At 39.8% G+C, this 15,296-nt stretch overlaps 1 protein-coding gene across 1 annotated transcript in view; it reads left to right on the top strand.

Annotated features, from left to right (window-relative positions):
- Nucleotides 1-15,296, top strand: part of UNC79 (unc-79 homolog, NALCN channel complex subunit) — a 193,454-nt gene that overhangs the window by 4,480 nt on the left and 173,678 nt on the right. The window contains exon 3 of the mRNA XM_034992429.1: nt 8,991-9,083. Coding sequence (XP_034848320.1) covers nt 8,991-9,083 — 93 coding nt within the window. The remainder of the gene's footprint in view (nt 1-8,990; nt 9,084-15,296) is intronic.

The raw sequence follows: 15,296 nt of genomic DNA, 5'->3' as shown, positions 1-15,296 counted from the left end.
GATGTTGTGATGATGAAGTGAGTCAAAATTTATGAAAACACTTTGAAAGAAGCGAAGGCTTGCAACCCATGTACTAGGGTTTTGTTACAAATGTCAAGCTGATTTGAATTCTGTTTCACTTTTATAGACTTAAGTCTTACAGGCTTTCTGGACATGAGCAAAGAGAAAAAACAGGTTGGGTCGTGGTCTTTGTGACCAAAATCCTTCTAAAGTATTTTTTAAAGAAATCGATTATGAATCCCTCTATGTTTCAGTGGGTAACCCGAAAAGATGGTGGATTTAGGAGTCAAACAGATCTAGATTCACATCAACAGCTCTGCTACCAAACCAGCTGTGTGGCCCTAGGCAAGTTACCCAACAGTTCTGTTTCTTCCCTGTAAAATGAGAATAATAATCCTAGCTGCCTGGGTGGTTGGAGACCTGAGCTGATTCACCGGAAGCACAGCACCAGGTGTTGACCAAGTGTTAGTTTACGTCTCTCTTTCCCTCAACTCTTGTTCCTTTTAAACACCTTTATTGGTCACATTCCATTCCTAGTGATCATTTCTCACCATTTTGATTTTATGTCCTTCTGATCTTATTTAAGTTGTCACTTATTGCTATGGAATAATAATTGGTAAACATATGTACCTTTAAGCTCCATTACTTGCTTTACAGTTAAGCTTAATTTTAGCTCTGGAATTGTAATTTTCATGTCTTTTCAGCAGAGTCTGACTGCTACCTAAATTATATAGCGATTCAAAAGAATTAGCAGACTGATTATACGGTTCAAGTAATAGAATATTTGATTATTCTCTCTTTTTTTGTTCTGTGTAACCTGACAAGCACTTTGTTTATGGATATGGATCTCAGAATTGTATAGTTGTGTTCACTGTTAAATCTAGGCATAGGAATCCTTGTTTTTATTTATTTATTTATTTATTCATTCATTCATTTATTTATTTAATTGTTAGTCACCATACATTAGTTTTTGATGTAGAGTTCCATGATTCATTAAAGAATTACAGGTGAGGTGCATCTTTGTCATCATAAATCTAATTCACTGTACCCTCCTTCTTAGGAATAAGTTAATAGTTTAGGGAGAGGCGTTGAATATATCAGGCCCCTGCAATATGCCTCACACTGATCAAGCATTGTGATAGCTGGTTAGTTGTTTCTTCATTCTTTTTTAGTATTTTTAATTTTTAATTTATTTTTTGACAGAAAGAGACAAAGCGGGAGAGGGAACACAGGCAGGGGGAGTGGGAGAGGGAGAAGCAGGCTTCCCGTGGAGCAGGGAGCCCAGTGCGGGGCTTGATCCAGGACCCTGAGATCACGACCCGAGCCAAAGGCAGACGCTTAACGACTGAGCCACCTAGGCACCCCTGTTTCTTCATCCTTAATCCTCATTAATTGCTACTTAATTAGAAGCACGGACCCCCAAAACATGCCTTATAGTCACATTAGAATCCTTATTACAACATTTGTGTGAATTTTAATACTTAATTAGTAGAGTGACTTGGTGCTCATTTAAATTATGAACAAGCTGTTTATGTCTCTGGGACTCCGTTGTTTTGTCAGCTGTAAAGGGGGGTTTGGAAAGCATGTTCCATCTCGAAGATTATTTCTGGCTTACTAATTCTAGGTGAAAAAACATCAATCTTATTTTATGTAAGAGGCACATATCTTCCTCTAACCCAGTTGTTGATCTAGTTCATTTATCTTGTCGCTCTGGTTTCAGTTTCTTTTTTGTTTTTTTAAGGTTTTATTTATTTGAGAGAGAGAGAGCACAGAGGGGGGAGGGTCAGAGGGAGAAGCAGACTCCCCGCTGAGCAGGGAGCCCGATGCAGGACTTGATCCCGGGACTCCAGGATCCTGGTCTGAGCCGAAGGCAGTCACTTAACCAACTGAACCACCCAGGCGCCCTGGTTTCAGTTTCTTACTCCCGACTTCCGCTTCTTGTCATCATGCCCGTGGGTTGGGGAGTAGCCAGTTTTTGTCACCTTTAAATCTCTGAAAGTAAATGGTAGTAATACCCTTTAAAGGCACATTCTATTAAATGATTCAGGTGTTTCTTTTGTATTTGCTTTTTTGCAAAGACACAGACCCAAAAGAGAGGGGAGTGGGTTCCAGATTAATCACGTGAAAACGAACAGATGTGAGAATGTGTCTGTTGCCTGCATCCATGTTGTTTCTGTCTTTGGAAGTTGCTTCAGTGTCTAGAAATTCTGACCCAAACGAGAGAGAGGGGAGCATTAACTTCTTCCAGGATGTTTTTATTTCAGGACCGAGAGGTTAGGATGAAGGAGGTTGCTTTTTCCGAGTACTTGACAAAAGTCGTCAAGACAAGAAGGCTTTTCTCTCCTTGGTGTGGTGTTCACAAGGTCAAATGTAAAATGTGGACAGTTTTTCAGGTGTTAAATGTTTGTATCATTAAGAACCTAGAATGTGAAGCTCTGAGCTCTGAAGTGGATCAAATGAAGCATCCCAGCTCTGTCAGTGTAAGGGCTCTGCATGTTTATCACTTACACCTGTCCCATCATTGTTGTCAATAAACCAAGTACCATACCTTTATTTTAAATAACTCCTTTTGAGGTGCTGCAGAGAAAACTGGAATTTATTATCAAAATTTCCTTTGACATAACCTTTGCTTTTTAACTCCTTCTGTAAAGATATACTTCTTTGTATTCCAAGTGTGTGCAATAGGCTTTGTTTATATAAAAAAAAATACATATATGAAAGGATTACTAAGAATTGAAAAAATCATTAGCATTTCACCATGGAAACCTCTTTTTTTCCCATAAGGGATTTGTGATTTGTGGACCAAATTAAAATATGGATGTTGGGCAGATGATAGGGATTTTGGCAGAGAAGAGAAAAGCTGATCCCAAATTAACAGTAATTGATGTAGGCTGTATTATTTCAGTGATATCAGTGAGCAATGATATCAGTAAAAGACCCTTCTAGTGTATCTTGGTAGTCTAGACTGTGCAGTCTCATGCAACTTAAATTTCCTCAAAAAGTCACTTGCCCTTAGGAAAAATAAAGGTTCATTCAGATCTTTGCCCTGGACTTCAAAGCAATCCTGTGGTTTAATTGAATATCTGGTTCTAGACCACTAGCCCTGTATCATTTTTGTTCTACTACTACTACAATAGAGGATGCGTGTGATGTCTCTATGATCCTCCAAAAACTAATAAATATATAGGAAAAAAGACAGAACCCAACACAACGTATTGATGACATTTTAATAGTCTTCTATATATGAAACCTGTTTTATTAGATAATGATCCTTTTTATAAAGTAGGTCGTATTATACTGTAAGAACTTTATTTTATCAGTGGAAATGTTTGGGAATAGAAATAGAAGAGCTGAATTGTTTAGTCCTTCGATTCCTGGCAGCTCTCTTAACCTCATCAAACTTCAGTTTCCTTAGCTGTAGAATTGTGAATAATCATGATCTCCCCTGCCTACACCCCATGTTTGTTGTGAAGACCATGAGATAACATACAGGAATGGCTTTTGGATATTGTATCACGTTAGACAAATGTATAACAGACCAAACCTGTAGACATATGATAGACGTGTCAAATCCCACTGCAACTAATTCCAATATTCTGCTCATATTCACATGTTGTCCTGAAGTTTTATTGTCTTAAATATTGCTGGAGAAAAGGGGCCAGCCTCTGGGGCTTGGGATTTTTTTCCCCTAGAGTTTGTTGTATAATAAACAATAATGGCTATAATAGGCTTTGATCTCATAGAATCTGACAGAACACCTCTGCATTTTCTTTTAAACTAATCTTTTCACCCATCGTGGGTCTCGAACTTATAACCCCGAGATCAAGAGTTGCATGCTCTGCCAACTGAGCCAGCCAGGTTGCCCCCACCTCTGCGTTGTTGATGGGCCATCTTATCTCTGTGATTTTCATTTATCTAGCAGTCTGCACATCTTTTAATGCTGCACTGACTTTCGGGTCATGGTGTCTCAGTCTTCCCATTATGTTGAACTGATATGCCCTTCTGAAGGCACAGGTATCTTGTGCTCAAACCCTTTCTCATGGAACACAAATACCTCTGCTTACACCAACAAAACACTTGCTAATGTGGGCAGCGCAATCTGGCAAAGCACAGGAAATGGTTTTGTTGTATGGCACCAGAATGTGTTTCTTCTTCCCAGATGACTCTCTTACCTTTACCCCTTACAAAAGTATAAGGGTAGTAGGGTTTACTTAAATATATTCCAATTCAGACTACTCCTTACCGCCACCTCTCACCCAGACCTGTCCAGTAGTTCTGAACTGGTCTCCCTGCTTCTACTCTTAGCAACCCTACAGTTGTTCTCCACCCAGCAGCCAGAGCTAAGCTCCGAACATGTAAACCAGACCACGTCACTTCCTTCATCACATTCCGTCACTCTGACCAATCAAATTCAACATCCTTCCCTAGCCCCCAAGGCCCTCTGTGCTCTGGCCACTGCTGTGACCTTATTACTTCATTACCGCCTCTTCAGTGTTCACTCCGTGCAGTCCGCATTGGCCATTCTGCAATTCCGTAAAGACATGAGGATTTTCCTCTGTCTCGGTAGGCCTTCTCCCAAATGGTCCTATCATTCTTCCTCACTCTCTTTAGGTCTCAGCTCAAATGTCTTATCTTTCGAGATGCCCTTCCTTACCCTCAAGCTAAAACAGGACCTTCCATCGCTTTCTACCTATCCCTTTGCCCTGCTTTGTATTTCTTCACGGTTGTTTGCCTGTTCCTCTATTTTTATTTTATTTTATTTATTTTAAAGATTTTATTTATTTATTTGACAGAGAGAGACACAGCGAGAGAGGGAACACAAGCAGGGGGAGTGGGAGAGGGAGAAGCAGGCTTCCCACAGAGCAGGGAGCCCGATGCGGGGCTCGATCCCAGGACCCTGGGATCATGACCTGAGCTGAAGGCAGACGCTTAATGACTGAGCCACCCAGGCGCCCCTTGCCTGTTCCTCTAGAACGGCATTGTCCATAGAACTTTCTGCAATGATGGAAATGTTTTATAAATTTCTTTGCTGTCTAATACACTAGCCACACAGGGCACCTGAGCACTTGAAATGTATCTAATGAGACTGAAGAACTGACTTTGTAATTTTTTTTTTTTAAAGATTTTATTTATTTATTTGAGAGAGAGAGAATGAGAGACAGAGAGCATGAGAGGGAGGAGGGTCAGAGGGAGAAGCAGACTCCCTGCCGAGCAGAGAGCCCGATGTGGGACTCGATCCCGGGACTCCAGGATCATGACCTGAGCCGAAGGCAGTCGCTTAACCAACTGAGCCACCCAGGCGCCCCTGACTTTGTAATTTAATTGAACTTTAATTCACTTAAATTTAAATAGCCACATGTGGCTAGTGGCTACCATATTGGATGGCATAGCTTGAGCATTTAAGCTCCATAAGGACAAACGCTTGCCTGTCTTGTTTATGGCTGTCTCTAGACACAATGCCTGGTACGTAGGAGGTATGGAAAAAATACTCTTTGAATTTTTAAATGAATTTTGAATGAATAAGTCACTAGAGCATTGCCTATGAAGTCAAGTGACTTGGGCTGTAGTCCTAATAATTAAGGTGGTGCTCTCATGCAGATAGTCTGATTCCTCTTTATAAAATGGCTTTCCCCATATATTTATTTATTATTTATTTATTTATTTATTTGAGAGAGAGACAGTCCAAGCGGTGGTGGGGTGGGGGGAAGGGAGAGGGAGGGAGAGAGAGAATCTTAAGCAGCTCCACACCCAGCATGGAGCCTGACACGGGCTGGATCTCACAACCCTGAGATCATGACCTGAGTGAAATCAGGAGTTGGACATGTAATTGACTGAGTCACCCAGGCGCCCCTACTTATTTATTTCTTTTGGTGAGAATCATATAAGAGCTATACATGATAGTGCATTAGGAACTATAAAATGCAGAAACAGATAGAGGAAAGGGATGCTGGTAATACTTATTCTGGTGGTGTCGGGAGAATCAGGAAATAGGTCTTAAAACTTGTAATTGTATTTCCTGAGCACAATATTAAGTGTGAGATTTTCTTATTTTGATTAATTCTCTTCTTCCTTCCATTGTATGTAGCTTTGGCTTTATATGCCCTCATGGGGACAAGCTGCACATCTGTTTACATCATGCATGCCTTTTTACCAAGATTCAATAAATGATGTGTGCCTATGCACGTTTATTAATTAGGATTGCAGTGATTTTATTCAGTCTGTTAGAAGGCTAAGCACTGCAGGCACTGTCTGTTTATAGAGGTGCTGGAGCCAGTTTCCTAGGGCTTGAGCCAGGGGAATGCTTTTGGCTGTGTGGTTGACCACACTTGAGGGAGAGCATGGATTTGTAGGGGTAAAAGGGACAGCCAAAGGTCACTGAGCCATTTGGGCTCTTCTCCAAATAGACCTCACCTAAATCATTGAGACATTTTGGGCATCTCTCCCATTTTTAAAGGCCTCCAGGCACAGGGATTCTCAGGCTCCCTTTATAGTTTTTATTTTTATTTTTAGAAATGTTTATTATTAAAAAGTTTCAGATGAATTTCAACAAAGGTGAAAACCCTTGTCCCAAGAGGACCGTATATATGTATATATATATAATTATTTAAATATATGTAATTATTTTTCCTCCAGTATATCAGAGACAAGACTTTCCTTCCCCACCCCCCACTCCCCCTTAAACAAAGGGCAAAGGGCCATGCAGTTTGCCCTCCCACACCTGGATATCTTTCTTATTTCCCCTCTGGTAATGCTCCTGCCACCAGGCTCAGGGCCCACCTGCGTCAACACCACTTGATGTGGGGCGCCTGGGTGGCTCAGTCGGTTAAGCGGCTGCCTTCGGCTCAGGTCATGATTCCAGGGTCCTGGGATCGAGCCCTGCGTGGGGCTCTCAGCTCAGCAGGGAGGCAGCCTGCTTCTTCCTCTGCCGCTCCCCCCTGCTTCTGCTCTCTCTCTCTCTCTCTCTCTGTGTCAAATAAATTAAAAAACAAAACAAAATAAAAAAAAAACCCCAACCACTTGATGTGCTTGTTAAAGCTTTTCTGCTTCCAAACTGACAGAGTTAGATTCTAGATATGAGCCCCAAAGCTGAATTTGAACAAGCTCCCTGGCTGAAGTCTGAGAGCAACTGCATCTTGTTCTTTAGGATTTGGCTCAAAGTTCTCTTTCCTTGATTAATCACACTTGACTGACCATCTTTACCATCTAAGAGCATTGACCTGATCTGCATATCTTTGTATAATTGTTAATACTCATTTATATTGCACAGCCAAACTAGTTTATCTACCTGACTCTCGCCTGCTTGGTGGGGTAGAAGCAGCCCAGCTGCAAGTGATTAATAAATGCAAATTCAGGTAAATGGAACCTGAATAAAACTAATGATACCTCTGTTTTAGTTTTTTGCTTGCTTATTTCTGTTGTAGTGCTCAAAGTCTTTCATGCGAAGAAAAGAATAGAATCATGTTAAAGTTTCTGTTTTCCCTATGTTATTATATGACAAATCTTATATTCATGTTTTAATGGTTCTTTCATACATGTATTTTATTTTAAGTTGCCTTATTCTTTATGGATGGAGGTGAGATATTATTTCCATGTACTGCACTTTAATGTAAAATAAAATAAAATAAAGCAGATTTGTGGGTCATCTGCTTTTTTGTTGTTGCCCACATTAGTGGTTTTCTCCATTGTGTGTAGGACATTGAGAGTTGGCTAATGGAGGGTGTCATACTCACAGGACACCGTTCTGTTCATGCTTTCTTGACAATTTGTCATACAAGCCTAACTATAAGGAGAGGTTTCTCCTACTTCTGCAATTATCCCTGAGAAAAGGAATTCATTTTATATTTGAGTAATTTTAAAGCTTCTCCCATGTGAACCCTGTCTCAATTACTGGTTAGAATAATAAAGTACTCTTTGGAGACAACAACTTTTTGGGAGTATGATCTTGAATGACCTCCATCGGTGCTTGTTTTGAATGCTACTTGGAGTTACCTGATATGCCACTAAAAAGGAGAGAGAAAGAAATATAATATAGTGTTGGATATCATTGTAAACAAGCCACTTAAGGATGTCTTAAAAGCAGGATGTAAGTGGTTATCATGTGGAGACCATGGATACACAGCTGTAAGATGAGTTTGGAAGAAACCAGCTTGCTTTGTAACTGAATACTTGTGGCACAGGATAAAATGTTCAGTGACAGTGTTATTCACAGATTCAAAAAGTGCTTTCTTTCAAACAACTCGGTTGGATATGGAGATGGTAAGCTCTGGAAAGCTAAAAAAGTTATTCTCATGGTGATGGAGATGCTGCTGATGACTTACATGTGAAGGTTTGAATAAAACTTCCGTGATCTGTGAGAGTTGAAAATAATTTTTAAGTTAATATATAATTTTTTTTATAATAATGTGATTTGAAATTTGTGTGTCCCCATTATAAGCAGACTGTTATTTCATCTGCATCTCTAAAAGTTAACACATTCGAGTTAGGTTCAAAATAAATAAACCTTTTATTTTTACTTTTTTAAAAATTTAATTTAATTTTATTATGTTATTTAGGTTAGTCACCATACAGTCATCATTAGTTTTTGATGTAGTGTTCCATGATTCATTGTTTTCCTATTTTTACTTTTATTGGGATAACCTTCGACATGCCTTTAGGGCACATGGAAGATTTTGTTTTTCCTTTCTTTTCCACCTAGGTATAAACATCTTGGGAGCAGAGATCACATCTAAGTACATCTCTGATAAAGCCATTACTTCACCTCTGGCACTGTTTCTGCTTCTTGTAGATTCTCACGAAATGCTTGCCGTTGATGATGATAGTTGTGGCATTTCAATGCTAGGCCAGATTTTTGTGGTTTTATTTGTGCAAAACATCCATTGAATTGGTTGAGACTTTTTAAGAAAAGTATCTTCCCAGCTCTCACACTATATGCAAAATAAGAATTATATATATAGATTAATTGTATCTAATGAAATAATGTTTTGTTTCAGTGGGTTCTTCAAGGAGAGAAGGCGTTCCTGCCCACGTTAATCTGTCTGCATCATCCATGCTAATGATTGCAATGCAATACACATCCAACCCAGGTCAGTGGAAATTCCAGTGGCTTGATTAATTTCAAAAACAATTGTTAAAGAAGATAGGAAGTGAGTAGGCTAGAAATTCTCATGTGAGAAGAACTCTCTTGGTGGATAGACCAAAGGAGATGTGTTACGAGACAGACTTTTGAGTTGAAATAACTTCCCCTTGTCTTTGTTATTAGCAGTAATCTTGCTGGCTAGTGATATTTTTAGAATGTTTGGGGACACAATTTTAGGACATTGATTAGAAATTTGAGTACAAGTATATAGGAATAAGTTAAATTAGAACTATAAAAATCACTGTGATTCTTTTTAAAAATATTTTATTTATTTATTTGACAGAGACATAGCGAGAGAGGGAACACAAGCAGGGGGAGTAGGAGAGGAAGAAGCAGGCTTCCCCGCGGAGCAGGGAGCCTGATGTGGGGCTCGATCCCAGGGTCCTGGGATCAGGACCTGAGCCGAAGGCAGACGCTTAACGACTGAGCCACCCAGGCGCCCCCCCTTTTTTTAAAAAATATTTTATTTATTTATTTGACAGAGACATAGCAAGAGAGGGAACACAAGCAGGGGGAGTAGGAGAGGAAGAAGCAAAAATCACTGTGATTCTAATGACTAAAGATAACCACTGTTAATATTTTGTGAATTTGCTACTCTAATGTCACACAGGGATCCTTGAGCATAATTTTTTTACTATGTTTCTGATTATTTCCTTAGAATAAATTCATAAAAGAGGGATTAATGAATTAAGGGACTTGAAAAAATTTTAGTAGTGTCACTAATTATATATGAGAGTACATTGTAACCTGTCATCCAGTACTGTAAAATTTGTATTCTGTTAGACAGACAAAAAATAATATCTTACTGTTTTGACTTGTATTTCTTCAGTAAGTAGTGATTTGGACAGGTTTCGTTTCCGTTCATCAGTATAATTACATATGAACTGTAGGAAACTGACCTTAGCATCACATGCTAAGATGTGAACTCAGTTTTAATTTTCATTTATTGTTGATTTGGAAAGTGAACAAATTTGGTGGCACTGTTTTCAGCCTTCTACTTAATTACATTATAAATAATAATTAAGTGTTTGACATAGGGTGAGGGAAAAATGTTTCATTTTTTAAAAAAGATTATTTGAGAGAGAGAGTGAGAGTAAGAGGGTAGGAGGGACAGACGGAGAGGGAGAGAGAATCTCAAGCAGACTCTGTGCTGAACGCAGAGCCCAAGGCAGGGCTTGATCCCACGACCCCGAGATCATGACCTGAGCCGAAACCAAGAGTCTGAGCCACTCAGGCACCCCAGAAAGAATGTTTCATGTTTAAATCTTAATGCTTTTTCGTTTGGAGTGTTACTCTTTAAATATGAAATGCCTTGAGTAATTGAGTCATTGTATGAGTAATTCAAAGATATAATTTTTGGAAGTTCTATCTCCTATCTCACTCTGACTTAGAGGACCCTCAAAACGTCATTTATATTTCTTATATATTATATTTCCAAAACACCCTTCATTTGGAGTCTAGTAAGTTGAAGTCTCCTCCTGAGGCTTTGGTCCTATAGTTTCTACATTGGGAGGCAGTAAAGCAGGGGGCCTAAAATCATGTGCTTTGAGGTTAGAGGTCTGTGGGTTCATGTCTGAGCTCACCCAGAAAATTGCCTGTTAGTGTTAATGTTGTTTTTAGGAAGTTTTTCAACTTCCCTAAGATCAAGTTTCCTCATTTCTGAAGTGGGAATAACTATTCCTATAGTGCCTTAAAATGTCATGAGCATTTGATGAGTTTGGTGTATGTCAAGTGCTTGCCTCGCATAGGGACGGGCACATTGTAAATGCTCAATAAAGAGCAATGCAAATTGCTATAATCTGCCATTTTCTTCTTGGAGTTGAGTGTTTCGCTGGGAACCACTATGATCAGACTGCGTTACTTCTGTTATTTCCAAATCTGTATCTTCATCTGTTCATGGAGAATGTTTGTAGCCAGCTCTTCGATGCTATAAATGACATTTGGGACCCACAACTAGTGTTGTGTTGTGGGAAAGTGTCAAGAGTGAGGTGATACCCACCAGGGGGCTCTCAGGGACCCAGTGGTAGAGCTCCATTTTGTTTGAATTTTTATGGGGAGGCAGCAAGTAGCATCTTGGTCCTTGTTTGTAGTCCATGGCATATCAAGGGTGGTGCACAGACCTTGTTCAACTGTTCACGGCTCTGAGCTAGACATTGTGAAAACCACCCATAAGCGTAAGGCATAGTGCTTGCTATGGAGCTTATGTCTATTTGGAAGTATTAGGCATATTCACATAAATCTTTAATTTACAATGTAAGGTAGTAGGTGAAAAGTACAAAATAAATAACTATAGGTAGTATTAATTCATCAGAGGGAGAGAACTCTATGGATTGAAATGATCAGGGAAATCTTTGTGCCCCTTGAGCAAAGTATAGGTCTTAAAATATGGATAACGTTTTGATTGATAGGGTAAATGGGGGGGGGCAATCTGGGAGGGCAAGCAGTTTACACAAAGGGACTCTCCAGGTCTGTTCATGGGGCAGTCAGGGGACTGCTCTGATCTGGGTTTGTGTGACAGACATATGGAGAAAGAGAAAGTGGCCTGGAACATCTGTACTTGAGAACTCACCGATGGCTTAAGAAGAAAATTCCAATTCTAGAGGACTATTTATATATTCAATAAATAGTCACTGAATAACTAGTCTGTGCCAGACACTGGAGACATCCTGGTTAGCAAAACAGAACTGACCTCTGCCCTTGCCTCATGAAACTTATATGGTAGTGGTGGGAGAAGACATGAATTAAAGAATTATAAAAGCAGATGTGGCTCAGTCAGTTAAGCGTCTGACTCTTGATTTCAGCTCAGGTCATGATCTCAGGGTCATGAGATCAAGCCCCGCATCCGGCTCCTTGCTGAGCATGGAGCCTGTTTAAGATTCTCTCTTTCCCTCTTCCCCTTCCCCCCACCTCTTTCTCCCTCTCTGGGAAAAAAAAAAAAAAAAGAATAGCAAATGTAAAGTTTCAGCTGTGACGAGCTCTTGGAAAGATGTACTTTTGTATAATGAGCCCCTATAAAAGGGGATTTCCTTTTATTGAAGAGGTCAGAGAGGGCTTCTCTGGGGAAGTAACCTTTGCTCTGAGGACTGAAGGATGAGTAGCATTAACAAGGCTACAGGGGGTAGGGGATTCAGGTAGAAGAGTCTCATGTGTCAGAGGGAAGCCTGGCAAGCAGGTGGGACTGAGAGATTGGTATAGCTGGAGCTCAGAGTGAGGGCTGCCTCATGGGAGGTGAGACTGGGGGCATCTGTGGGCCAGAACATGCAGGATGTATGGGCTCTGTTTGGGAGTCCGGTGTTTATCTGAGTCTAATGGGAAGGCACTGGAGGACTTTGGGTGGTTATGTGTATGTCACCCCGACTGCACTTGAGAATGGATTACAAATAGTGGATGAAGATTGACCCAGGAGGAGCCGTGCCATTTGTCTGGGCATGTAAAAAAGGCAGGGGCAATTGAGACTGTGCAAAGTATGTAGAAAGTAAAATTGATGGGATTTGGTGACTTATCAGATATGGGGAATTTTTGGCTTGCAAAACTGAATGCGTGGTGGTTCTATTCATTGAGAAAGGAGACACTGGAAGAAGAAAACCAGGCTTCTGAGGGATGCTTATGAATCTGTTTTGGGTGTCGTATTTGAGGTGCCTCTGAGACATTTAAGAGGAGATAACATACCTTGGACTAATACAGAGTTCCATGTCAATTTTATCTCAATCGAATTGGGAAAAAACCTCACGCATAATCTCAATAATAATTCTATGTGTCCAAAACACAAAAATGCAAATAAATCAGCTTCCTTAAAAAAAAAAAAAAGGCAGTGATGATTAGGAAGTTGTATTATGAGCCCGGAACTCAGTATAGAGCTCTGGGCTAGAGGTGATGAACTTTGAACTCTGAACCTACACATAAGTGTCCAATGGCCTTATTAAATTGCATATAGATGGTACCTGAAGTTGTATATGAGTGTGAGATTGCTTAGGAGAGAGCATAGAATGAAAAGTGGAGTGAACTTATGATCAGGCTTTCAGGAACTCCAATGGATCATGGTCCAGTGGAAGAGGATGAGCTTGCCAAGGTGGCAGAGAGGTTGTATCTGTTAGGATGTGTTTGGCTGACTAACAGAAGTTTTGAACTATACGAACGTTTGTTGTTTACTTTGTTTACTTAGTAGGAAGTCTTACAGATACAGTATCAGGGGCCTGAGATGGCGCCATTGTGTTTCTCTTGGACTTCCCCTCAGGTTTGCAAGATGGCTGCCACAGTGGGGGTTATTTTATTCTTACCCAGTCACATCCACAAACAGGTAACAGGATCAATCAGGGTAATTAGAGGAAGGTCTCCTGTTGTGGCTCTTTTATCACAGAGAAGAAATATTTCAGAAGCCCCCCTTCTCAGCAGATTCTCTCTTAGGTCTTACTGGCCAGAACTGAGTCACATGGCCATTCCTAGTTCCATGGGGGTCTGAGGAAGTATCTTGCTTTGTAGTCTGTGCATTGGGGGATGGACAAGGAAGAAAGGGTTGTTGATAGCAGTTGAATAGCAACAACAGTGTCTGCCACAAGTAATGGGAGAGTGTTAGTCATGAAGTTGAAGGAAGAGAGTGTTTTGAAAAGGAGACAGGAGTCCGCAGCACTGAATGCTGCTGAAGGTCAAGTAGAAGGCAGACTGAAGTATGTCCATTGAGTTGAATGACATAGAGGTCATCAGTGACTAAAGTGAAACCTGCTTCAGGGCTATGACAGGGTTGGATGACAGATTCGGGAAGATATAAAACAGGTGTCTAGGGACGCCTGGGTGGCTCAGTCGGTTAAGCGGCTGCCTTTGGCTCAGGTCATGACCCCAGTATCCTGGGATCGAGTCCCACATCGGGTTCCTTGCTCAGCAGGGAGCCTGCTTCTCCTTCTCTCTCCCTCTGTTTGTGCTCTCTCTGTCAAATAAATAAAATCTTAAAAAAAACACAAAAACCAGGTGTCTAACTAGGTGGAGATATCTTTTTTCCCCAAGTAAACATGGGCAAATGAAAGAAGCTTGCTGTTTCGTAGCTTCTAAGAATTCCTCAATGAGGTGGACTTGGTGCCTGAGTGATGAAAGACTCCCGTGCTAATCCATCAGTCTTTCATTTGCTATCTGTCCAAACTTGAGCAAGATAGGAAACTAAGCTAAGTAAGTTTCCTCACTGCAACATGGTGGTTATGAGATAATATGTATAAGGCTCTTAGCACAATACCTGACACATAATGAACACTCAATAAATATTGCTATTAGGCATTTTTTTTTCCTGTGTAGTTCTTGATTATGTTGATGTAAGTTTATATTATATAATTATTATTACTAGGGATTGTCCTTAATATTTCTTTTGTTAAAAAGATGAAGGATCTTAGTAAAAAGCTTGATAAAGTCCAGGGCTTACATGATTTTTGAGATGTTGAATACTATAAGGAAATAAGTAATTTTTAATTTTATTGACAATTTTTATTATTAAAAATTTTTATTATTGAAGTATAGTTGACATAAATTATATTAGTTTCAGGTGTATGAGTTAGTGATTTGACAATTCTGTACATTATTCAGTGCTCACCGTAATAAGTGTGGTCGCCATCTGTTACCATACAGTATTATTACCATATTATTGACTGTATTCTCTATGCTGTACTTTTCATCTCCGTGACTTATTTATTTTATAACTGGAAGTTTCTGCCTCTTAATCCACTTCACCTGTTTTGCCCATCCTCCCATCCACCTCCCCTCTGCCAACCACTAGTTTGTTCTCTGTATTTATGAGTCTGTTTCTGTTTGTTTGTTTTGATTTTTTGATTCCACATGTAAATGAAATCATAAGGTATTTGTCTTTCCCTGTCTGACTTATTTCACTTAGTATAATATCCTCTGGGTCTATCCATGTTGTCACAAATGGCAAGATTACATTCTTTTTTATGGCTGAGTAATGTTCCACTGTATATATTATATACCACCTTTTCTTTATCCATTCAGCTATTGATGGACACATAGATTGCTTCCATACTTTGGCTATTGTAAATACTGTTGCAATAAACATAGGGTTACACATATCTTTTTGAATTAGTGTTTTTGTTTTCTTTGGGTAAATACCCATAGTGGAATTACTGGATTATATGGTATTTTTCTATTTTTAATTTTTTGAGGAAAC

The sequence above is a fragment of the Mirounga leonina genome, unplaced genomic scaffold (assembly GCF_011800145.1).
Source record: "Mirounga leonina isolate KUSES-001 unplaced genomic scaffold, KU_Mleo_1.0 Mir_82, whole genome shotgun sequence".
NCBI classification, from domain to species: domain Eukaryota; kingdom Metazoa; phylum Chordata; class Mammalia; order Carnivora; family Phocidae; genus Mirounga; species Mirounga leonina.
The sequence above is the reverse complement of the archived record's forward strand: the minus strand, read 5'-3'. Positions and strand labels throughout refer to the sequence as shown.